The following is a 25,487-nucleotide window of genomic DNA, read 5'->3' on the forward strand; positions in this document are numbered from 1 at the left end:
CTCCTCTTGGCTCCCTCCACCTCAGATGTCCAGCCTAGCTCTGCACTGACCAGAGGTTCCTCAAATGCTAGGCAGGAGCCAAGGATCACAGTCAGCTGCCTCTCCTGCTACATCGCTCGCACTGCCCAAGTTCTGCCCTAGACGGCCAGATGAGCTTGTATCCATTTAAATCTCCCATCCTCACCCCAGTGGTGCTTTGGCCAGTCTGTGGCAGCTCCTTTCAAGGAAGGATGACTTATTCATTTTCTGTCTCTCCATCAGGTGGAATTCGGTCCTCCTAGCACAGGCACAGAGCAGAGTGAGCAAATTCTAGCAAAATGAAGGCTGAGAGGCTGGGGCGGGGATGAAAGGACCTCCCTGGATCAGAGGCAAAGTGTGATTTTCTTTTTTTTTAATAAAGACACTTCATTTACAGATAATACAAAATAAACCACAGGACAGACTACTGTGCATGGGGAGGGACAGCCCCTATTTTAACCCCCCTCCCTATCCCGAAATAAGTTATATAAAAAATTTAAAAGGCCCTAGAAAGAGGGAGGGGTAGGGCTGGAAGCACCTTTGCTGATTGGGGATTGGGGCCTGCAGTCCTCAGCCACTCTATTCCAGGGCAGAATGGACCCTGGCTTGCTCCCTTCCAAGTCCTGGGCCTGGCAAGGAGGGAACACAGCTACAAGGGCAGTTGGTGGTCATTATTGAGGCTCCCAGGCCAGGGATCCCGGCATCTGACTCTAAAGGGTTGGAGTAAGTAGGGTCGCAAGTGGCTCTGGGGGTGGGCACGGGGTTGGGATTATTGCAGTGCTCCAGCCATCTTCCTCCTGGCCCTGGACACGGGTCTGCACCGGGTTCTGGGGAGCAGCCATGTCAGGGAAGGAGTGTGGGGATCCTCAAAGCGACGATGTTGTTGAGTCCACCACCTCGCGGCCGTTGCAAACAGTGGGGACAAACTGGGAGCCAGACCCTAGGAAGAGGAAACTGGAGGTTGGGGCTAGTCCCGAGGTCCCTTCACAGTCGGTGGGCATCAGGGAGGCAGGACTGTGGGGAGCAGCTCACCACCACCCCCCACCCCACTCCTGTTCAGCCTCATCTAGGGGGCACTCCATCCCCAGCCAAGGAATCTCAGCAACCCAGGAAGTGGCCCCCATGCTGATAGCTGGGGCGGGGGCTTATCACAGATGGACGCTGACCTTGGCCGAGGCTGGAGCTGGCTCTGGCAGCTGCACTGCCGAAGCGGCTGGTGGGCGTGCGGTGGCTGACCACATTCTTTTGCGGCTGAAACAGGATGATGTGCAGCTTGGGTGCAAACAGACAGCCGAGAACCACAGAGCCACTGAGGCTGACCGACACGCACATGGTGGTGGTCTGCACCTGCGGTGGGAGAGGTCAAGGATGAGTCTGTCCCACAGGCCTGGCCCTGGCCCCGGGAACCCTGCCTGGGTGGTGGGGTAGGGAGCAGGGGGGACCGTAAGCATCCAGCACTGGGCCTTGGTCCATTTGCCAAGCACCAGAGAATTTTTAGGAAGGTTGGGCACAGTCCCAGCATCAGCCTCAGTGCACGGTCTTCCAGGAAAACCAAAGTTCTAGCTGTGGGGTTAGGGTGAACATGCAAGGTGCATGTATGCATGGGAGTGTGTGTGCAGGCATGTGTGTGTGTGTGTAGGGGTGCAGGCGTGGAGTGCTGGCATGTAATCACATGTGTATCTGTATGCAGGTGTGTGTGCAGGGGTTGGTGAGTGTGCAGTTGTATGTGAAAGTGTAGGATGCATGTGTACAGATGTGTGTAGGTGGGTAGATATGGATGCATGCCAGCTGTGCAGGTATGTGCACATGTGTGTGAACGTAGGGATACGTGTGTGTGCATGCGTCTTTGGGATTGGTGTGTGTACTTCCTGGCTGAGTCCTTAGCCACTTATGACTGGCATGCAAGTGCAAATAATATGCAAATGCAGGCTGAGTCACAGCAGATTCCCTCCCCAGCTCTGGCCTCCACCGCCCAGGCAGGTGGTCCAGCAGGTGCACAGGCAGCCACGCCCAGCTGGCCCTGGCCCTGGCCCTGGCCCTGCCCACCGTACCTCTGTCCTGAGGGAGGGGGCCTTTGCAGGGGCTGTGGCCTTGATTTTCCTGCTCCTTTAATTGTTAAGATTGTCAGCTCAGACCCTGCTCTATGCTCCCATGCTGAGTGACCTAAGGGAAGGGATTGAACCTCCCTGAGTCTCCATTTCTTCATCTGTAAAATGGGGAGAGCCACAGAATTTACTCCAGAGTCATGAGGACCACCCAAGACTATCCTCTTATTGTTCAGAGCGCCCCTCACCTGTCACCTCCTCAGAGAGGCCTTCCCTGAGTGCCCCATGTGAAGCAGCCATTGTCCCTTGAAGCCGAGCGGACCCGTGGAGCATTCAGTGCCAGTTGGAATTTTGCTTGGAAGCCACCAACTGGGGTACAGTTTTCACCTGCTTTGACCTTCCCGAACTCTACATCCCAGATCACCTCCCATTCCTTACTTCACCTTTCCTGACTTCCCTAGTTTCATCTCTCAACCCGAGAGTCACACAGCTCCAGGGGCCCCACGTCACACTGCCCAGCTCCAAGGGGCCTCAGAGCATCGTACCCTTTGGGGCTGCTGTCTCCACAGCCCTGCCCTGCCATTCCCATTCCTGCCTCCTTCTCACCTCTGCCTACCTTTCCACCATGTACACCCCCCACCGCAACTCAAGCAGGGAGGCAGAGGGGAGGGCAATGCAGACCCTCTGTTCCGATCAGTTTCCATATTGACTGTCCTCCTCACCCCCACCCTACCTATTCCAACCTGACTGCACTGCAGAGTTCAGTTCCAGGACTCCTTCTAGGCCCCACTCAGCCTTCCCACATTGCCCTCCAGTCCCAACTGGGCCACCATAAGCTGTGAGCTCCTGGGTGAGCATTTAACCTGTTGGAGCCTCAGAGTTATCAGAAGACTTAACGAGGTACCAGGAAACAGAAGGTCCCATGTCCTGCTCTGCTCCCCTCCCCCACCTCAGCCTGCCCTGGAGCAGGTCGCTCACCCGGTAGTCACTGGAGGTGACATAGAAGATGGGCAGGAAGGCGAGCCAAATAATGCAAGTAGTGTACATGGTAAAGCCGATGAACTTGGCCTCATTGAAGTTCTCGGGGCACTTGCGGGTCTTGAAGGCATAGAGCGTGCAGAGCGCAATAAGGAGCACATTGTAGGCCAGCGAGCCCAGCATGCTTGCATCGCGGTGGTTACAGCGCAATGTCACTACCTCCCGCCGCTCAGGGGCTGTCTCCTTGCCTGTGCCCGGGGCCTCCACCACCAGCCAGGTGGCCACGATGAGCAGCTGGCCCGAGATAAGGGCCAGGCAGATGGCCACCTGCGAGGCAGGGCTGATGAAGCGCGGCCGCTGGGCTCCCTCCCGGGCCCCACCAAAGATGCGTGCGATGCGGTTGGTCTTGGTGAGCAGAGCTGAGTAGCAGACGGAGAAGGCAGTGCCCAAACCGAGGCGCCGTAAGGTGCACACCGCTGTGGATGGCTTGGCGATGAAGACAAAGGTCATGCAGTAGCAGAGGAAGACGCCGCCCAGCAGGATGTAGCAGAGCTCTCGGCCCGAGGCCTTGACCACAGGGGTGGCGTTATGCCTTATGAAGACACCCAGCACAAACAGGGTGGCCAGGGCGCCTAGGCAGGCGATGGTGACAGGTCCCACGGCCCAGGCATCGCCCCAGCGGATGTATTCCTGGGGCAGCTCAAAGCAGCCGGTGAGGCTGGCGTTGGGCCAGTAGCCCAGGCCACAGTCGGCGCAGGTGAACTCATCCAGCCGGTATTCATAGGGCTGGCAGGGAATGCAGAGCCAGCAGCAGACCTCCCCCGGCTGCACGCTCTTCACTTCGTTCTGGAGGCAGGGCTCACTGCAGCGAGAGGCGGGCAGGGGGCCGGCTGAGGGTGAGGCCCAGGGGATGAGGCTGGTGTCCAGGGTCAGGCCTTCTGCCCAGTAGCCCACCTTCTGGTAGCGATAGCGCCCACCGCCTGCCCGCAGGTAGGTGAAGATGTTGTAGCGACCAATACCGTCCCCAAAGCGGTCGAAGCGGACCTCGCTGTGGGTGTCAGCTGGGCGGAAGGGGGCTGGGGTTGGGGAGGGAAGGAAGAGAGGGTTGGATTGGTGGGTCATCCTGATGTGACCTCAGCCCTAACATGGAACCCAAACCCCAGAGCTGAAGTCAGTCCTTGTCCTTCTGATCCTCACCCCAGCACTAAAGCCTGCCTAACCTCAGCCATTTCTCTAAATGAGAGGCCTAAATAAATAACAGACCCCAACCCCAAGCCCCAAACAGAACCCCAGCCTTAAAATTCAGGCATCTCCACAAACGTAATGCCCACACCAACTCAACCATGACTCCCAAAACCCAGTCTTAGACTTTCCAACCCAAACCCCAACTGTATCCCAAAACACACCACAGCCCTTTCTCCAAACTTAACATGGAGACCCCCAAAAGCTAAACTCGACTTTAGGTCTAGTCCTGGTCCTACTTAATCCCATCAGTGATAACTCCAGCTCCAACCCCCCACCAGTCCTAACACTGATTACAGCATAAGCGAATCCCAACCTCAGTGGTCACCTGGAACCACTGATGTTTACCAGAATGTGCTTGGCAGGCAGCTCACAAATCACTCCACTCCCCAACCCCATCCCCCTGTGATCCTCACATCGCCCAACCAGGCTGAGAAGGCAGGGACCCCATGTTCAAGTTAGCAGATGATATGCTTAAGACCCCACGGTGAGTGGTGCAGCCTGGAGTCAAATGCAGGTCCCCACAGCCTCTACTCTTTCTACCCAGTCCTCGAAAGTCCTTAAAATCCAACTTGAGCCCTACTATAAATTCCACTTAGCCCAGAGGGCTAAATTTAGCCTTGTTCTAATGTCAACCCAATCAGACCCAAATGCAACACTAACCCCCAGCCTGACTCTCCCATAACTCTGAATGTCAATCTTATAGGAATTGCTACTCTTCTTGATCCTGGTCCAGAGCTCCAAGCTTTGTCAGCCCTGGCACCCTCTCTCTCTGTTCCTGCAGTCATTCTTTCTGAAGCACAGTGATGACTCTGTGGCATTTATTTTTCTTGAAGCTGGAACTTTTATTAAGATAAATTTTGGTTTGAAGAGACCATGGCCAGCTCGAGTGGAAAAGCAAGATTAGGAATAGAAATTTTCCTGGAAAATAGAGGGTCATCCTGATGCAGCTTTATTTTCACTCTCTGATATCCTGCTGCCTGACAACGGGCTTGAGGTCTCCCGATTCTACTCCCTGCGTGATAAAGAGGCAGGAGATAGAAGGCAAGGCCCAAGCAGGAAGCAGAGACCCTCACAGTGCAGAGCCAGGCCAGATGTCTACTCCCTGGAAGGATCTCAGGAAGTGGCACCTCAGGCCTGGCTCCTGTTGGAGACTTCCCTGCCTGGCTGGCCTTGTCCCAATTCTGACACCAGCCCTTTGGTAAGTCCCTGACTTGCGGTGGGCTGTATTTTCCTAGCCATGTGCTAGAACCTGAGGGCCTGCTCCCTCTCACCCTCCGAGAGCCAGCAGCCTGGTGGACCTGGCCGGCACCATTACCATCGAACTTGACGTTGAGCACGAAGTCTTTGTAGAGGCGGCGCCCGTTGACGGGTCGCATTGCATCACAGAGGCGGGTGGTGTTGGGGCAGAGGGCACGATGCATGTTGTGCAGGGCGTGGGCCATGGCATACACAGCATTGACCACAAACATGATCTTGGACTCTTGCTCAAAGGGCATGGCCCGCAGGGAGTGAGCTGCACAGTCTTGCTGCCGGAAGCTGCAGCGGAACCTCTGCTCCCAAAACTCACGGAACCAGGGGTTCCGGCTGTTGTTCCACGGGTCCAGGCTCTGGAAGTAGGAGGCAAAGTCGCTGATGGGGTAGGAAGCCAGCTCTATGGTGATGGCGCCTTCAGCAGCACCCTCGCTGCCTGCCACCACGCTCTCCAGGGCCCCCCAGCCATCACTGGCAACCCAGATGAAGCTGGCATTGAGGCGCTGGGTGGCAGCGAGGAGCTCGCGGGCGTCCTCGGAGCGGGTGAACAGGACAGCCACACGGGCACTGGGCTTCTGCAGCAGGGCTCGCACCACGCCCTCGAAGGCCACGCGGCTCATGGCACGGCCCACCTTCTCCGAGGTGGCCACGCAGATGTTGCGGGCGCGGGCCTCTAGCTCAAAGGCTTCAATGCCTGTCTCGCCATAGTCACCCTCGGATGCCACGGTGGATACATAGGTCCAGTTGAAGAAGCGGAGAATCTCAGCCATGGCTTTGGCTTGGAAGAAGTCAGGGGGCACTGTGCGGGCAAAGTAGTCATAGCGGGACTTATCACTCAGCTTGGCACTGGTGGAGGCATAGCTGATCTGAGGGATCTGAAATAGCCGCAGGAGGTTGGCCACCTGCAGTGGGGTGGGCGGGGGGCAGGGGTGGTTGAGAGGGCAAAGATAGAGGCCAAGTCAAATGCTGGAGACGGCTGTGCCCTTCAACCCAGCTATCAGACTTTGGGATCAAGTGCCCATGTGGTCATCTATGATGTCTCCCTCTCTCCAAAGACCTACATTGTCTTGATGTGTCTTCCCCCTGGGGGCAGCAAGTTTTCTGTCCCTTCCTAGGGCCAAGGCACCATGGTCCTGAGCCACACTTGAACCCCTCCCCTGTCTCCCTTCAGATGCACAGCTGCAGCAAAAGGAGAGTGCTAAGGAAAAACCTAAGTTCTGGGTGGAGATAGGTTATCCGTTGGCTGCACAGGGAGGAGGCACTGGATGGCCTCTGGGATGCTCAGGGGTCTTAAGCTCTCTATCCCAGAGTCAACACTGATGGGATGATGGAAAGATAAGGAAAAGGCTCCCCAAAGAAGGAAGACTAAGATTTGAGGGCTCCATAGCCCTGAGAGCCCAAGAGTGGGTCTCTATTGGACGCCCGAGCCTGAAATTAACAAGGCTTCCTCCCTACCTGGCAGCCAGACTCTCACCCTCAGATCCCTGGGATGTGCCCCTAAGAGTGGGGTCCAGCCAAGAAACTGGTGGCATGGTAGGTGAGAGCAGGGTGTGGCCCAGGTTCCACAAGAGGGAGTCAGGTCCTCTGTTTGCAGCTGGGACATAGACATTTACTCGGGCGTTTGTCAGTGTCTTCCCTGTACTGTCTGACTCTGTGTCCCTGGGCAAGTTAGCAAATTCCCTGAACCTCAGTTTCTCATTCCTGCCTTCCAAGGTTGCTGAGCAGATTAAGAATAATGACGTATATGAAGCCACATTGCCTGGAAAATGATAGGGATTTCGGCAAGAGAGAAAGGGCAGGAATGTGGACGAACCATTCCAGACAGGTGCAGCTGCAGGATAAAGGACTGAGCCTTATTTTGACCCAGACAAGGAAAAAGCAGATGGACGCTGAGCTGTGGGCCCTGCTGCGGGAGGCAGGCAGTTTGGGGTGAGGCAGAGGTAACTGGGCTCCTGGAGGTAAATACAAGGATTTACCTTGTAAAAGAATTGTGCAGAGGGGTTGCTGGGAAATCACCCCAGAGGCCCCTGAAGACATCACCAGTGGGAGGCTGCCTCCCCATCCCTGCCCCCAGCCCAGGCTACAGATGGAGGTGCTGGTGCAGCCATGCCTGTCCAAGCTACTGCTGACCACGTCCAGTAGCAGGCCCAGCAGAACCGGTAATTCATTCCCTGCAATAGGGGTGTGAGCAGGCCTCCCTCCCTACCCCAGGCCAGAAGCTGCCTCCATGGTTCAGACTCCTGCTTCCTCTCTCCTAAATAAGCATTCTGGGTCAGGGGGTCCCGGCCTGGTTTCTGATGGCAGTGCCCTCTGCTGAACTCCTCGAGGCAGCTAAGGCCCCCAGACAAGGCCCTCCTTGCAACTCCCAACACCAATCCCAGCTCTGGTCTGACCTTCCAGGAGCCTAGGCTGGCACCAGACAGGTAAGGGTCCAGGCAAGAGGTGGAACCCAGTCAAGGACAAGGAGGATCCCCCTGGGCCGCAGCAGCCAGATGTGCCAAAGGCCATCAGTTGTGGCCTCTGCTGACCCCTTGTGGGAAGAACAGGAGGGAAGGCCTGGGTCCCTCCCCACTCACCTGGTCATCCTGCACTTACTGAAGATCCTGGGGTACCCTCCTCCTCACCTCCACACACATCCTGTTTCTCTTCCTTCTGGGGCCCCCCTCCCCTGTTTTTCTTCTCTGGATTGCTCTTGGCTTATGTCTCCCCCTTTCCAATACTTGGAGTGATGATCTACAGTCCCCAAGGTCCTTGGCTGAGAGGCCTAGGTTCATGTCTCCACTTTGTGAGCACCTGGACTTGTGGCCTGCCTCTCTTCAAGCCTCAGTTTCCTCATCTTTAAAGTGGCTTAATAACAGCAGCAGCTAATATTGATTACACCCTTATGATCTGCCAGCCCCCTTGATTCATGCTTTGCATGTGTTACCTCATTAAGTTACCACCACACCCCTAAGAGTGGTAAGCATTATGAGTCCCATTTTATAAGGATGAAACTGAGCTACAGAAGAGAGAAATAATGCCCAGAGTCATACAGTGAGTGGGAAAACCAGGCTTCAAAACTGGAGTTCTGACACAAAAGGCCTGGCTATTAAGCTTCTTAGGGCTGTTTAACATCAGATGTGTGTGTGTGTTTTGGAAGTGGGATGTTTTCCTTGCATAATCTCTAAAACTTGACCCCCATTTTTCCACAGGGGTACTCTCTTAGACTTCTTTAAAAAGCTGCTCAAAGGAAGCCTCTAGTCCTCTTCCAGTGCATAGTAACCCAGAGTCCCTGCTCAGCTGGAATTCTAGGTACCCACCCCCTCTGGCTTCCCTGCCCGGCCTCCATTTCAACAGCCCCCATGTACCTGGATGGAGACATCGCTGTAGGAGCCGCCAATGACACCAGTAATGGCAGTGGGAGCATCACCGTGGGTGGCATAAGAGCCGTCAGGGCAAATGTGGCGTGAGCCATCCGCACCACGGCTGAGTGAGGCACGCACAAAGTCAAGGGCCTGCTCCAGAGCATGCGTGTCCTTGGAGCAACTGTCGAGTATGTGCGCGCCCAGGCGCACTCCTGGGAGCAGACTCGGGTCACGGTTGATACGATCCAGTGCAAAAAGCATGGCCTCCAGACGCTGGATGCCGCGATGTTCATTGACAGGACCACACTCCTCTGCTGGGCCACCCTTCTGATGTACCGGAAACAGCCCACCCAGAACCAGGTCCCCTTCCAGGGTCAGCACCTTCTTGGCTGGGCCTTCAGCCACAGCGCCCCACAGCAGCAGCAGAGCCAGGAGCCCAAGCAGTGATCCCATGGCCCCAGAGGGGATGGATGGGTCTGGCAGACCTGGGCCTCCAGGGGAGGAGGGCAGAAGCAGCAAAAGCAAAGAGAGGTGGAAATAGACCAGGAAAGGACAGACAGGAAGAGGATGAGGAGGGACCCAGCTCCTGCAGAGAGAGAGAGACAGACAGACAAACAGGTAGGGAGAAGTGGAACCTGAGAGTGGCTAGCCCTTCTGACTCTGCTTCCCCCAAACTTCTTTCCCAGGGACTGAGGAGCCAGGGAGAGGTGGTGCCCTTAACTAGGATGAGAAGCTCCTGGGACACCCCTTGGCCTGTCCCTCAGCCCTGCCTGGATCTGGGGTTGGAGATGAGCTCTGCGCTCATCCTAAATTTAGCAGAGGTGGAGGAACTACACAGGGTAGAGGCCCAAACAGAAAACAGAAGACCCAGAAGAATGTCCAACACTCTGCACAAACCTCCCAGGACCCCAAAGTCAACAGCTTTGCAGCAGAAGATCACAGTTACAAACTTGGGGGTCCAGTCCCCATCCTTGGGCTTCCAGAGAGGAGCCATTGAGGGCTGAGAACCCACCAGGGAAGAGGGAAGGAAGAAGCTCTAAATGGTAGTCTCGAACTCTAGGGAAGCTCAAATGAGTACCCAAGGTTCCCAGCCTCTCCCCCTGACTGAGGAAGTAAATAGAGACTCTGGGTCTTGAAAGTCAGACAGCGAGGTAGAGAGGCTGGCCCCAGGGAGGGACACTGAAGTGGCCACAGGTCCTAAGGTCAACAGGGAAAGTAGATGTGAGTGTGTGTGTGTGTGTGTCAGGGGTGGCGGGCAGTCCATCTGGTCAAAATCTCAGAACAGGGTTCAGGGTGAGACTTTTGGACACCTTAGCACTATGTATATAGACTGCCATTTGAGACTTTGCCTTCATTTTCTCTTCAATTCACAACCAAGCAGAGAAAGTCACCACCTCCAATCTCCCCATCCTTGGCCTCAGGGCCCTGTTCACCCTGGCCCTCAGAGACTCCTGCCTCCCTCTTCCACTCTGCACCCCATCATTTGTGCCCCAGCTGCCCGCCCAGACACCCATGCCACACAGGCTCTCATAATAGCATGGGCTCGGGAAGGCTAGGAGAGGGAAACTGAGCCTGAAGAAGGGCAGAACTAGTTCAAGGACCCCACGTCCTGGCCACAAAGACGAGGGCTCTTCATTTGGCCCCCTCGGCACCCCAGGGTTAATCTCCTGCTGGGGCCAGGCCAGAGGAACTGCGATCCTGTGCATCCCCAGAAAGAAGCAGCTCAAGAAGGCAGACAGGAGAGAGAGGTAAGCATGAAGACCAACACAGATCGGGGCACAGACCCAATGGGAGTCGAGTCCAAACGAGTCAACCACAATCCTCCCACAGGGGTGGCTGAGACCAAAGCTCCAACAGGGACAGAACCTTGAAGGGGAGAGAGAACCTCGGAAGCAGGGCAGCCTGAGAGCCTGGGCCACAAAATTTGGGGAGATGGAGCCTGAGAGGCTGAGACAGACAGAGGCACAGACAGAAAGACTGACCAAAGGACGGAGGGGTAGGAGGAACGAGGGAGCAAGATGCAGGGCGTGCGATCTTTGGGGAAGAAAGGCGGGACGCCTGGGGCTGCCTTCCCTCTTCCCGGAGCTCCTGACTAGCGCTGTCTGGATGCCCTGGCCAGTCCCTGCCCCGGGCGCCCCGGAACTCGAGGGCCCGAGGGACCCCAGGACTCGGGGTCAGGATCGATACGGTCGGTGGCGGCCGCAGCAGCACCCGGCTTACCCTACCTTGCGCGTCCCGCTCTGGCGTGGAGAAAAACCGAGCGGAGCGAGCCGGGGCATGGGGTTCCAGCTCCCGCTGGCTCGCTCGCTCGCTGGCTCGGCAGCTCTGCGCTCTGCCCGCCCGCTCGGCCGGCCGCTTTCTATCGCTGCCCGCCCCGCCCCCGGGCCCGGCCCGCCCCCAACCCCTCCTCCGTCCCTCCCCACTCCCTATCTCCCGCGCCCAACCCGGCCTCCGCCTCCTTCCATACGCCTGCAACACTCCCCTGCTCTTCAGGAGCACCGGCCCGACGCTGTCCGCCGCGTGGTGCTGAATCCTCGGGCTCTCCTGCCCTCTGCTAGAGCAGGTGCCTCGGGTCCCCTCCGCCCCGAGTCAGACTGAGTCCCAGAAGACCAGCGAGCATGAGGCACGCGGCTGGGAAGGTCACTAGCCCAGTGGGGTGTGCACAGTGCTGTGGGTTTCCATCTGTGAGAGCGGGAAGGCTGGCTCTAGGGTTGTGGGGTGCTCCTGGGGGATAGGTAATGGGGCACGTGGGATCCAGGGGGAGCGCTTAGCCTGCTGCCTCCCTGTCCCCACGTCCCTTCTCCCTACCCACTCCCATACTGCGTTCCCGTCCACATGCCAGGGCTGGGGTGAGGGCATGTCTTCAGCCCCGACCAAGAGCTGGGGCCGAGTCACTAGAAGGAAGAGATGGAGCGAGAAGGGGTTGGGGGAGGGGGGAAAGGGTCAGAGGAAGATGGAACCTTCTCTTCCTTTCTGCAGATGACCTTTAAAGCCATTATACCCCCCACACCCCCCAACCCTGACCTCCCCTGACCCCTCCACGAATCTCCACTCTCATGTGTAAAAGGTATTAATGGCAAAGAGATACCAAGCTTGGGTAGGGGGTGGGGTTGCAGGCCCAGGGACTTAGGGTCAGCCCTGAGGGACAAGCTGGGGCCAGCAGGGGGATCTGGGAGGGGAGGGGGCTGGGGAAGAGGCTCCTGAAACTGGCGGCTGTGTAGGAGGGAGCAGGAGCTGGAGCCCGCACAGAGAGGGGACAGCTCTGAGAAGACGCTCTTGACTCTTGTTCCCTCCTGCAGTGGAGTAAGAAAGGATGCCCCTGGGTAGGGGCCGGGGGTAATCGGCATCGCCAGACTATACTGAAGGATTTGGGAAGGTGGGGTGCTGCACCGAGATGTAGCCCCGGAGCCACTCTGCACACACGCTAACTAGCATGTGCGAGCTGCACAGGGTCTCTCGACATGTGCTCCCCAGGCGCTGCCCTTTCCTCCACAGGTGTCAGGAGAGGCAAGGCCAGCTTGGACACAGGCCTGTGAGCACACAGCACACCCAGGTGCCTCTGGTACACACAGCTACATGCGGGCTCGGGGGATTCTCACCGAGGAAGGACAGGCTTTTTCCCTGGACACAGAAGCCCAACACCCCACTGCTCTGGAAAGCACACAGCTGTGCCACAGGCCAACACATCAAACCCAAACAAACACAAACTCCATCGCTAATGGGAGGTGAGGTGGCAGCAGGATAAGGGTGCAGAGCTGTCAGACAAGGCCTCGGAGACAGATATGCTGTCTTCACTTCCTGCTGTCTCACCCTCTCCGGCTATCTCAGCGCAGCTGCTCCCTGGGGTCGGCGAGCGATGGGCCGGGTCCCTGGAGCAGAGGGGTTGACAGCAGCGGGGTGCTGAGGTGAGGGGACTGCACAGCAACCCCAGCCCACCCACCAAGGCAGCCACGCCAAAGACATCGGGCCTTAAACACAGCGCAAGCCCGGGTGGCCTGGGGTGTAGCCTGCAGCGAGCGAGCCACACGGTCCTGCTGCAGCACGTGGACATGCAGTTACACACCCAGCTATGCACATGCGCGCACACACCCAGCCTTACATGAAGAGCTGCACATGTGCACATGGCCGCACACAGCATTACATGCACACACACAACTGTACATGGACACAGCTCTACATGTGGACACACAGCTGTACACAGGGACATGTTCACACATATATGGCTAGTCATGGACACACAGCTGCAGAGACCTACTACAGCTTTATATATGGACAGAGAAACACACAGCTTTCCACTTGAACACACCCCCATACACATACAGCTGTACACACACAGCTGTATACGGACAAGCCCCTAGAGTGATGGTTCCAGACAGCCAGGTTCTCACCCCTGTAACACAACTACACTTAGAGACTGCGCACAGCAGCACGTGCACAGAGTCACTCCGCCATCCACACAAAGACAGCCACGCCCGGGACCACTGTCACCTGACCCATCTGCGGTTACACATAAAAAACCAAAAGCACGTGTGTGTTTGCCTGCACACACGCAGGTACACAGGCACTGGCAGGGATGCCCTCACCGGCTGGGCAGATACCAGGGTCAGCACCTGAGCTATGGACACAAAGGCGCCCTCTGTGGCAGGCAAAGGCGGGTGGCGAACTCCCCACTCTTGAGCCCCAGAGGGCACCCGAGGTTCAGCTTTCATGCCCCTTGTCCCGCCTGGCCTGCTCTCCTGAAGCCTGGGGGAGGCCCTGGGGCTGCTGCAATGGAGGAGCAGCTGTCAAGGAGAGCTACACAGCAGGGGCAAAGGGCCTCCAATTCCCCCACCCCAGCCCAGCCCAGGGCACCAGGGCACCAGGGCACCTTCCTCTTCTCAGGCCGGGGGTGCTCCTGCCCACTCCGGGCCTATCTGCACAGGGGGAACAAACAAACGCACAGCACAAATCCAGGTGAAACCAAGAAAATCATTTTTTTTATTCTGGGTCCTGGAAGCTCAACGTGAATCTGAAAAAAGAGATGTAACAGGGGTGGCAGCCCCAGGGGCTGGGTGCAGATAACAGTCCTGGGTCCCCTGGCTCTAGGGGCCGAGAGGACAGTGAGAAGGCTTGGCCAGAGGCCTGGGGCGGAAGAAGTCAGGGCTGCGTGAGAGCCCTGGCCCCGGCCTGAGGCCGGGAGGTGGAGGAAGGGAGGACTGCAGAGACGCTCAGTTCCTTAGCAGCGGCGCCACAGGAGGTGCAGGCTGCGGTTACTCCTCGCCCTTCTCCGGGGTACTGGGCTCCCGAGGCCACTTGGGAGCCCCCAGGGGCTCAGTCTCAGGGCTGAACCTTGGCTCCCCCAGGGCTCCCTCGCTCTCCAAGTCAAGCTCCTCGAAAGATGAGCCGCTGGCACCCGACTCGCTGTAGCTGTGCTCGCTGCGGGTGTCACCCTCGTCCCAGGCACGGCTGCTCAACCCGGGGGACAGTGTGGCCGCTGAAGTGTCCCGGCTGCCAGGACCCAGCTCCAGGCTTACAGAACTTGTGTCGCTCATTGTGTCAGCACCTGGAGGGGGAAGAGGGGGGCTCAGGTTAGCTGGGACCCCCACCCCCTCCTCCAGGGAGAGGACTGAGGCTCTCCGACCAGCAACAGCAACTCAGCCTACAGTGTGCTCATGAATAATAAAGCTGCCCCAGGCTCAGGAGGCTCGTTCCCGCTGCCCTCTGCCCTCTGCCCTGCCTGGGGGTCCACTGACAGGGCAGAGCCAGAGAAGAGGGGCTGGGTGGGGGAGGGGGGCAGGGGGAGGAGGTCAGCCTGCTGCCCCCTGAGCCCCCAACAGCCCATTAAGGACCCTTCAGCCCTGACCTAAGGAGCTGAGGGTAGAACAAAGACTCCAGTAGAGTCCCCTCCTCCACTTCCCATTTCAGGCTTGGAGAAGGGTTTGTCCAAGGCCAGAACGCGGCCCAGAAGGCCTGAGGACAGGGGAAGGGACCAGGAGGCCTGCTCTCCTGTGCCGCTCCCCACACGCAGGGCTCCCCTAGGGGCAGCCATGTCCCTGCCTCTGGCCCGCACTGAGCCCCAACTTGAGGAGGACGCTAAGGGAGGAGTTTGATGGAGAAGTCCTGAGAAATTCTCAACAACCAATTACAGGGGAGGAGGGTGTGGGGATGAAGCATTTTAAGGACTTTCTTCCTTTATGCCTGGGTCACCCCAGAGGAGGCCTTACCCATCCCCAACTTCTAGTGGCTCCTGAGCCCCATAGCAGGAGAAGGGGACCACGGGAGCACTCTGCTACCTGCTGGGGAGCCCTGAGATCCATCCAAGCCTGCTCCTCCCATCCCCAATACACCCTCGGGGCCAGGTCATCTGCCCTCTTCTGGAGTAGCCTCTCAATTCATCTCCTCAGACCAGAGGCACCAACAACGGCTGGGGGCGGCAGGAGAGGCAGAGAGCTCAGGCCCACTGTGTGTAGGAATTCAGACCGACAGAGGGTGGACATGCCTCTCTTCTGGTGGGAGAGGGAGCGGGCAGCAGTCAAACATCACAGAAGGTGAGGGGTGGGCCAGCTTCCACAGATCCTGTCTCCATGGTGATGGAGCCCCAAGCCCGGCGCAGCTGGGGACTGCTTGGCATTTGGACTTGGCCTGGAACTTTCACTGAGCCTCAGCTGGGGCTCAGGGTGGGTATGTGTAGGGGGTCTGCTTCCTAAGCCTCCTTGGCCCCCAGATGACTTTGGGCCCTACTGCAGGGGTGAAGTGAGCCCTGCAAGGGCCAGGTTGCTGGCCCAGGGCCCTTGTCTTGCTAAGGCCTCAGTCCTGGCTCCCAGGGTGGAGGCATTCAAGAGTGAGCCAGGACAGCTCCCTGAGCTGTGGGTGGTTCTCTCTGACCCTGGGGAAGGACAGCAGTCCCTCTTTCTCTCCTTAAATGATGACTGTGCCCCAGAGGCTGCAGGCCTGAACGGAGCAAGAGAGGGATAATTTCTCCCTGGCCCCATTGTTAACCTGCCCACACAGCCAATGGCTCTCTAGGGACCCAGGTGTGGGGACCCGCCTGCTTGCCAGCTGCCTGCCTCCTCCCTCTCCCAGCCCCTTGGCTATGGGTGATCAGAGGAGGAGCCCAGGGCTGCCCCTTCAGGCCAGCCTGCCAGGGGAGAACAGCCCCCGGGCACATGTGGACATCCTGACTAAGGAGTGCAAGGCAGGGAAGGGACAGCCCTCCAGCTCCATCAGGGTCTGTGCAGGACCAAGTCCGAGTCCTGGGCCTGTGTCTCTGGGCAGGACAGGCCAGACCAGGCAGGGTAGCACCCAAACCCCCAAGGCTGCTGAGGCAGAGAATGAAGCTGCCACCTCACCCTAGTCCCTCTCTCCTCCACTGCCCACAGCCAGTGCAAGGAGATCAAATATTCATCGCCTCTCTGGAGCTAAATAATACATCAATGTAATAACAGGCAGAAAGCAGTTAATCACCCTTTTCACCTCTGAGCCCAAGTGGGGGCCACAGCAGGGAGGCAGAAAGAGACAGGCCAAGTCTTGGGCAGCCAGGCGCCCACCACACACCACAGCTCAAGTGGCATGCACCTGGCAGGCGGACACCCGGAGTCCACCCCAGGTGCCAGGGCAGACCCTGTCAGAGGTGGGCAGACCCTCTGGCCCCCAACTCCAGGGAGTGGGCGGGCAGGCTGGTAGGGAGGACAGGCCAAGAAGCTGGGGGCGTGGGAGCAAGGCTGCAGCCAGCTGGAGCTGGTGCCAAGTAGTCCTTCAACACCCCTGGCAGGTAGTGTTTGGAAGGGGAGCTGGGTGGGTGGGCCAAGGACACGGGTGCGGGCAGCAGAGGGAGGTTGAAGCAAGGTCAGGGTGCTCCCCTTCCTGCCCTGGGGACTGCCAGGGTCTGCTGACCTTGTGCCACGTCCTGGGCCCACAGTAGGGGTGCTGAAGAGTGTCTGCCAGGCGCTACCAGGCGGGTGGGAGCAGTGCCCCACGGAGGTAATTAAGTGGCAGATGAAGTTAACTGTGTTGGACATGGCCCCTAGGGAGTGAAGACAGCCTCCTGATACCCACCCCCCGCTCCCGCCAACACATGTCTCTCAGGGTGACCTTGGCTGTTGAAGACTGGATGGACAGAGGGAGCCTCCTAGAGCAGGAGGTAAAGAAGGCAGTCACTCCCTGGTCCTGTGCCACTCCCACAGGTCACGGACTGCCAGATTCCCACAGGGCTCCTCCAGCATGGCCAAGGCTGAGACCCTCTAGACCACTTGGGATGTTACCAGCAGGCCCCCTGGCCTCCTGGGGACAGCCCAAGGGTAGGCTGAGAGCACACAAGCAACTTGGTGCCTGGACCTGGGTTAGGGAGGCTGGCTGTGATGGAAGGGGCGGGTGCTTGTCTCCTGTCTCCCTCTGCATGCTCTCTGGCTCCTCTGTGAAAGGGAGAAAGCAGCTGGCTCTGGTCAGGGCCCAGACCAAAGGGACACCGTGTTCCCCTCCTTACCTTCCACCTCCAGCGTCAATCTCACTTCTAATGAGCCTGACCCAAGCAATGCCTTTCCTGAGCAGCCTCAGAAATGCCCCCCACCCCGCTATGAGCATCCAGCTGTCTGTGATCTGAGCTTCCAAGGGTTCGCCGGCTGCATCTGAAGGTGAAGGGAATCCGGGGCAGGATCTCTATCTGCATTGCCAGGGTAACCTGTGTGAAGCCACGCCTCCATGGATCCCTGTGAATAGGGACAGGCAACTCTGCATGTGGGGAGGTGGGTCCCTTCCACCTCTGCCAAGCCGAGGTCTGGACACTGACAGTGCCACACAGCCAGGGAGGAGGCTCCTTCACCAGGCCCACACGCCCAGGAGGGGGCTCCAGGTGAGGCCCCACCCTCATCCCCGACCCTGTACCTGTGCCATCCACCAGGGCGTCATTGGCCTCTGCAGGCCCCCGGCTCTTCCGCTCTGTCTCCTTCACCTCAGGCACATAGAAGTCTCCCTGCCGTGCCAGGGGGCACATGAAATAGATCTGGTCTTGCTGGTAGATCTCCAGCCGTGGGTGGGCACACAACTTCCGCTCCTTGTTGGAGAGCACGAAAGGCAGAATGAACCCTACAGGGCCTCTGACCCATGCGTCCCCAGGTGGCCCCAGAAACCGTTCACCGTTTCCTCCCTCCCGGGGGGCTGGCTCCTCCTGACCCAATCTCCCCCAAGTTCCAAATCTCTGCTGAGGGAGGCACCCGCACAGCATCCTGTGGGCAGGGCCCACACCCCGGGGGGCAGTGCTCTAACGACCTGGGAGTCTTAGACAAGTGCTGGACCTGCTAGGAGCCTGGTACTGCTAATCCTGGTACCAAAGGCTGTTCCAGAAAGCACTGTCTCACAGAGCCTTGAAGCTGAGCACCCCAACTTCCCTAGGACAGGGACCCCAAAATCTGTGGCCCCAGGCACCCAAGCCAAGGTCTTACCTGCCAGACTTGCCATCCCTGGACCTGACCTCCTCTCTGCCCTGGACAAGGCTGTCTTACCCGCCAATGTTAGGGGAGGCCAGGGCCTGACTCTCAGGCCTCTAGTCCTTGCCCTTGCAGGCATGTTACTGACAAAGCCTGGATACGGGCTCCAGGCCAGCTAAACCCCTCTCCTACTCCCATCTCCCTGCCTGTTTAGGTCTATCCCAACCTCTGAGACTACAGGACATGGCTGGTTCCCACCGCTTCTCAGACCTGGGTCCAGAATTTCAGCGGAGGTGGCAGACCCTAGGCTGGAGGGACAGACAGGACAAGCAGATCTAACACTGGACACTGCCCGACACCCCAGTGGGCTGAAGTACCAGCTTATAGGCCCTAAGTGGAGACAGGCAGTCCACTCCTGTCTGGACACAGAACCCAGAGCTCCGCATCCCCCAGCGCATATGGAAGTGGCATGGACACATAAGAGAGCTGCCCTGACACGGGCAGACAAACCAGAACAGGGGTCATGCATCCTGCTCCTCAGCTGCCCCCCTCCCTGCAACAGAGCACAATTACCACCAAGACGACCGCGAGGCCCCTGCCCTGCCCCTGCTCACCCGCCAACCTCCACAACACAGCTATTTATAGCGCCCGCCTGGCTCTCACCATGAGCTCTGAAATGAGCCTTCCACTTAGCGGTGATGAGAGACTTACTGCCTGGCGGGGAGAAGCCTCTCCAGGACTCCACTTGTCCACCTGCCTGGCCAAGCTTAGGCTTGAGGAACCCCCCTCAATTGAAGCAAGGGGAAACAGGTAAAAATGAGCCCCCAGGAGAGAGAAGGAAGGAAGGTTTATCCAGCCAGGGCCCTCAGCAACTGGCTGGAGGCCATGTGGGGGTGGATGTCCTGGCCCAAGGTCTAGCTGGAGCTCAGCCTGTGACTCCGTGGAAGACCCAGACAAGGCCTACGGCCCAAGTCTCTCTGCACTCAAACAGAGTAGGCCACCCTAGCCCTGAAGCGTCCAAGAGCACTGAAAGAAAGTCATTATTTTTAACAGTTTGGATCTGATCGTTTTGCTAACCTGGGTCATCTCAGAAGTCCATGGCCCCAGCTCTTCCCATCTCCGAACACACCGGTGGCTGCCTCTGCTTTTCCACCCACCCACACAGCCACCCCAGCCCTGGTCTTCAGGAAGAGGATGAACAAGAACACAGCATCAGGAATGAGGAGCTACCAGGCTCTGGGGCCCCTCTAATGCCAGCACTTGGGGGCGAGCATGTGCCAAACTTGAACCCCTCAGTGTATTGGGTCACGTCATCAAGGCCAGGGTCAGGGAGGCTCCCTGGAGAGGTCCAGGTCATGCCCTGGGAGCTAAAGGAAAAAAGCGCCCCCCTAAACCCAGTCAGGGATAGCCTTCACCAGCATGCCATGCTCTGGGCATTCAAAGGGTCCAAAAGGAAGCTGCCAAGTGGCCATCAGAGCAGCAGACTACTTGGAGGTCCGTCTCTCAAGGCTGGAGACAGCTGGCTTTGGGGGATGCTTACAGGAACCGAGGCTGTGGGCACCCAGAAATTCTAGGGACAGCCCTCGCAAACACTCAAGCCACCTGCCGAGCTTTCCTTCTGCAAGTGACAGGGATGATAAGAGGGATCAGTGCCCTTTCCGCCCCCTCCTTGAGACTAGGCATCAGGGTGGGTAGCACCAAGCAGCCACCCTTGCCACCTGCTCTGCCAGCCCCCTCACTGGCAGGCGGGAGGCAGCGCTGTGGCTGTTCTGCGCATCTGCCTCCTCCGGAGAGCCCGGCTCTGAAGTTGCCTGGCTGTGGACAGCCCTGTTGCCATGGAAACTGCATCCTCCATCCTTGCTGTCGCCTTCATCTCAAAGCCATCCATGAGAACAGAGGAACAGGGGAGACAGAGGAGGGAGAGAAAACTGGCCTGGGGCTAGCCGGCCCTTCCTTCCCTGCCCAGCGTTCCCTCCTCACAGCATCCCACACAGAGTGCCAGCTGCCCAAGCCTGTCCCCAGGCCCCTGGAGGGGCAGCCTCATACCGCACCCAGCCCATTCCTACCCCTGCCACCTGGGGGTGGGGGGACCCTGGCCCTCCCTGCTGGAGAGAGGCATGGAGCTAATTAAAATCTCATTGACAGCTCAGCCTTAAATTATTTTAACACATGCCGGATCCTGTCAAAATTCAGGATCAGAGCAGAGAAGGGGCAGGAAGAAGGCAAAGGCACAAACTTCCAACCCAGGCCCAGAAGCAGGTGGAGGGGCTTGTAACTGTTCAGTAGCCTCTCCTTGAGACCCCTTTCCATGCTTTGCCCACTGACCAACAATGAGTCAGGGATAGAGGGTGGGGGCAGAACTGGCCATATGCTCTGTCCCTAAGTGATCAGGCAGAGAGAACAAGCCCTTTCCCGCGCAGACAGGGACAGCTTCTGCGGGACAAGAGGAGAGCCAGGGGCCAGCTTTCAGGTCCTTGCTGCATCGCCCAGCAGCATGGTGATGACCTGGTGAACACTGGAAAATCATCGGAGGAAGGCAAGGCCAGCTGTCTCTCCCTCAGCCAGCCCCAGGGAACCCTTGGAGAACTGACTGCCAAGGACACCAGGCCAATGCCACACTGGGCTGGTACTGCTGGAGAGAGGGGCTTGGATGGGCCTGGAGTCTTCCTAGCCCCAGGCACTCCCCCTCCCACAGCCCAGATAGTCAGAGGCTTGAGAAAGCATCACCAGGACAGGGGAACCTGCTCTGGCCACTGAAGCCACTGGTCACATGATGAGGCCACTACCCAGGGCAACTCGCTGCCACACACAGACTCAAGGGGATCATAACGCCTTGCTCCCAGGTGGGAGAGACTGAGGTGTCTACAATTCTCCTCACCTAACAGGAAGAATATGAACCTCAGATATGCAGATGACACCACCCTTATGGCAGAAAGTGAAGAGGAACTAAACAGCCTCTTGATGAAAGTGAAAGTGGAGAGTAAAAAAGTTGGCTTAAAGCTCAACATTCAGAAAACGAAGATCATGGCATCTGGTCCCATCACTTCATGGGAAATAGATGGGGAAACAGTGTCAGACTTTATTCTTCTGGGCTCCAAAATCACTACAGATGGTGACTGCAGCCATGAAATTAAAAGACACTTACTCCTTAGAAGGAAAGTTATGACCCACCTAGATAGCATATTGAAAAGCAGAAACATTGCTTTGCCAACAAAGGTCTGTCTAGTCAAGGCTATGGTTTTTCCAGTGGTCATGTATGGATGTGAGAGTTGGACTGTGAGGAAGGCTGAGCGCTGAAGAATTGATGCTTTTGAACTGTGGTGTTGGAGAAGACTCTTGAGAGTCCCTTGGACTGCAAGGAGATCCAACCGGTCCATTCTGAAGGAGATCAGCCCTGGGATTTCTTTGGAAGGAATGATGCTAAAGCTGCAACTCCAGTACTTTGGCCACCTCATGCGAAGAGTTGACTCATTGGAAAAGACTCTGATGCTGGGAGGGATTGGGGGCAAGAGGAGAAGGGGACGACAGAGGATGAGATGGCTGGATGGCATCACTGACTCGATGGACGTGAGTCTGAGTGAACTCCGGGAGTTGGTGATGGACAGAGAGGCCTGGCGTGCTGCGATTCATGGGGTCGCAAAGAGTTGGACACGACTGAGCGACTGATCTGATCTGATCTGAACAGGAAGAAGTCAACTATTCATGCCAAGGTGCCACCGGGAATGATTTAGCATTCCAGTCCCTCAGACACATCTCCAAGGCCTCCCTCCCACCTGGGCCTTCCACAAACAGAAACTAGAGGGGAGACGGGACACCACCCATAATGCAGGGATTTCCAGGAGACATGTCATCAGCACTCCCCCCACCATGCCTGCACCAACATCACACCCCCATGGGAAGCCGGCTGACAAGGGAAGGAGCAGCCTGCAAAGGTCACTGTGGGGCCACTGTCTCGGCCACCTTGGGAACACTCCACACACTCCCTCCTCACCTCAGGCTGGGCCCACATCCCCGGGGTGGGTGCAGCTCAGGCGTCCTGCAAAAGATCTAGACTGGCATGCCAGGCCAAGGCTTCCCCCAGGACCCACACTGCCGCCCTGATGGTTCTTACTGAATGAGGGAGGGAGCGGGGAGGAAGAGGAGGACTGAAACTGCCCTCATTAGGTGCTCTGCTCCCAGACCGTCAGCCTGTGCCCTGGCCTGGGCTCAGGGTGGGCAGCATGTGGCATGCAGAAGAGGTCAGGCCGGGAGCCGGGGAGACGGGATGGGTCCCAAACCTGGATGCCCAGAGCCTGGGTCTGCTCAGAGATAAGTGGCCTCAGATCCCCAAAAGGGCATGGCCATGGGTCATGCATCTCCTAGAGAAGCCCTAGGCCCAGAAACGCAGAAGGGCTGCTCTATCCACCTCCACCCCAACACAGCCCTCTACTTCCTGTCTCACTGGGGTGAGAGGCCCCTGGTCTTCCTGTTCACTCTGAGCAGCCCAGTCCGACTTGCCTCTCCACGCCAGTCTGGACAGCTGAGCAGCCACACAGCCAGCAAACAGCTGTTGCATCCCACCCGAGGTGCCGGCATCTCTTCACTGGGTGAAGTCAGGCATGCTCATTTTTAATTACACAGACACTGACGTGCACCCGCCTGCACACAGCAGTCCCTGCAAGTGGGGGCTCAGACCCTGGAGGCCCCTTAGGCATCCGGTCTGTGCAAAGCGATGGGGGAGGCGCAGCAGGGGCTGCGGCTGGAACGTGGCACATTGTTATTATTCTGCCCGGGAACTTCTCTCCCTGGATCCCTCTCACCCCCAGTGGGCCTTCCGACCACCTCTGGCCCAGAACCCAAACCTGTCTGGGGCAGAAGGTGACAGCAGGAGACACTCCGGAGACCCTAAAGTGCTGACAGGGGAGCCATCAGAAGGGCTGGTGAGCCCCCTCTGGCCTGGAGCAGGAGGGCTCAGAGCTCTGCAAACGAGAGGCAAAGAGAACAGGAATGAAGTGGGGCTGCTGGGAGCAAGAGACCAGAGCAGGCACGAAGTGGCAGAAAGCACTCCGAGCAGGAGCCCAGAGCCTCGGTCTGGCTATGGACAAATGGGCGGGTTCTCCCTCGGACTCAGTCTTTATTGTTTAGCTTCTGTGATCCCGTGGACTGAAGGCCACCAGGCTCCTCTGTCCATGGGATTCTCCAGGCAAGAATACTGGAGTGGGTTGCCAGTTCCTTCTTCAGGGGATCTTCCCAACCCAAGGATCGAACCCTTGTCTCCCGAATTGCAGGTGGATTCTTTATTGCTGAGCCACCAAAGATGTCTGGGTCTCAATCTGCCCAACTGTAAAATGAAAGAGACTAAACAGATGATCTCAAAGTAAGTGAGGAACTGGAAGAGATGAGTAAAACCCCTACCACTTAAAGATAGGACAATTGTGTGCCTGAAAAACTGAAGAAGAATCAATGGAGAAACTACCACAAACATTAAGCTCACAATATTAACAAAAGCACAGCCCGTTTGTCTTTGCACTCGTCAGCTAGTTAGAAGATAAAACAGAAGCAAGAGATGAAGACCCTCTTGGGGTCAGGTCTCACCGAGGGCTGAAAGGCCCGCCCTGCCCCCAATGGCAGGGGAAGGCAGAGGAGCCAGGCCTGGACGGGGCAGGAGTCTGGGGAAGACTGCAGACAGGGGAAGGTGTGAGGGAGCGTGGGGCGCTGTGCCTGGCACCCCAGCCTGCTGTGCCTGCTGCCGCCACTGCCTGAAAACTTTTCATTTTCACCTCAGAACCGGCAGCTTGCCATGCAATTTACACCTCTGCTCATATCCCTACACACCCAGGCCCTGGCTTCCTGGGCAGCCCAGGAGGGGGACCTCAGCAGCGGTGGAGACTAGGGTGGCTGGGGTATGGAGAAGCCGAGGAGGGTGGTTCCCTCTAGGCAGGCATGGGGGCACAGGCCCTTACGCACCTAATACCTGGGTCAATTGGGAAGGCCCTGACCCACAGCCACGCCCAGCCTTTCCCCAGGGTCCACGTGGCCAATACTCAATCCCAGCTCGGCCCTGCTCTGGCCTTCTGGGCCCTTGTGGAGCAGGAGCAGATGGCTGAGGAGTTGTGGGGGTGAGGACCCCCAAGGGCAGCTTGCGGGTTCAGACCCGGGATCCTACCACTCTCCTTTCCAATCTGGAAGGGGAGCCACAGCCTCCTGGACGACACTGCTGCCGTGGCAGGCTCCACAGCCCACCCCGCTCCGAGATCCCGCCGCCGTCTGCAGCATCTGTGCAGTCAAGGACCTTGAGCCCTGTTCGGCTTATGAGCCAATGAAAATGTTGCTGATTGATTATCCACCAGCGGGAAGGCTGCTTGGTGCAGATGGAGCCATGAAGTCAGGCACCTGGGAGCCAAGAGCAATCAGCAAGTGCCAGAGGGAAGGACAGGTGGGCCACTGGGGACAGAGAAGTGGGGGGAGAGGGAGAATCAGGGGAGGAGGAGAAGGCCCTGAATTTCTCATCTCCTCTCAGGGAAGACCCTCTTTCTGGAGCCTGAGGTTTCCTGTCTCCAAATCCAGACAGGCAGTTTCTCCTGGTCTGAGGGCTCCACTAAAAGGCAGAGCTGCTCTGCTGTGGAGGGGCCTCCCTCCTTGGACTCTGTCCTCCTTCCTTGTTCGTGGAATCCCAAGTTCTGTGGAGAAGAGTAGAAGAATTCTTCCCTGGGAAAAGCCCATCTGCCTGGGGAAGACTGCTCTCCTGGGACTGCTGACGGCGCAAGCCCACAGCACCATCCAGACAAGCCTCAGCCCCCAGGGTCCTGCAGGGCTGCCAAGCTACCATATCCGAGCTGGTATTTCAAGAGCGGTGGCTCCCACGCCCGCCCCAGCAAAGGCTGGCTTTGTGCTTTCATTCCTGGGGTGGGGCAGTGGGGAGGGGTGAAGCCAGAGACGCTGAGGAGCAGGTTCCAGGGCCCGGGCAGAGGGGAGAGCCTCAGCCTCCTGCGTGGGCTTCCCTACATCTCAGCATCCAGGGATGACAGGGAAGCCAAGCCCCCATGTGTGTGGGGGGTGGGGGTGGAGGTCTCCTCCTGGCTCGGGGGAACCTGGGAATGGAGTCACTGCTGCTCTCTGCTGAACTGCTGGTACTGAGAGTCTAACTGCAGCCTCTGACTCTGCCTCTCCTCCCAGTGCTCAAGTCCTGTTGCAAAGCCAGCCCGGAAGCTGTCACTCATCTGCTC

At 57.9% G+C, this 25,487-nt stretch overlaps 2 protein-coding genes across 5 annotated transcripts in view; both read right to left on the reverse strand.

Moving 5' to 3' along the window:
• Window positions 1-376: 376 nt before the first annotated feature.
• On the reverse strand, window positions 377-11,229 carry GRM2 (glutamate metabotropic receptor 2). The gene is made up of 5 exons (XM_044933904.2): window positions 8,885-11,229; window positions 5,602-6,439; window positions 3,042-4,117; window positions 1,185-1,365; window positions 377-958 (listed from the first exon to the last, which is right to left on the reverse strand). The coding sequence occupies exons 1-5, from the start codon at window positions 9,332-9,334 to the stop codon at window positions 885-887; spliced, it is 2,619 nt and encodes an 872-aa protein (XP_044789839.2). The 5' UTR covers window positions 9,335-11,229; the 3' UTR covers window positions 377-884.
• A 2,606-nt stretch (window positions 11,230-13,835) lies between these two features.
• Window positions 13,836-25,487, reverse strand: part of TEX264 (testis expressed 264, ER-phagy receptor) — a 31,168-nt gene continuing 19,516 nt past the window's right edge. For all 4 annotated transcript variants that reach the window (XM_044933906.2, XM_025272512.3, XM_006044998.4 and 1 more), the window contains 2 exons: window positions 17,741-17,909; window positions 13,836-14,423 (listed from right to left, as the gene is read on the reverse strand). In XM_044933906.2, the coding sequence (XP_044789841.1) occupies window positions 14,131-14,423; window positions 17,741-17,909 (462 nt within the window). In that variant the 3' untranslated portion in view covers window positions 13,836-14,130. The remainder of the gene's footprint in view (window positions 14,424-17,740; window positions 17,910-25,487) is intronic.

Source organism: Bubalus bubalis, chromosome 21 (assembly GCF_019923935.1).
Source record: "Bubalus bubalis isolate 160015118507 breed Murrah chromosome 21, NDDB_SH_1, whole genome shotgun sequence".
Lineage (NCBI taxonomy): Eukaryota > Metazoa > Chordata > Mammalia > Artiodactyla > Bovidae > Bubalus > Bubalus bubalis.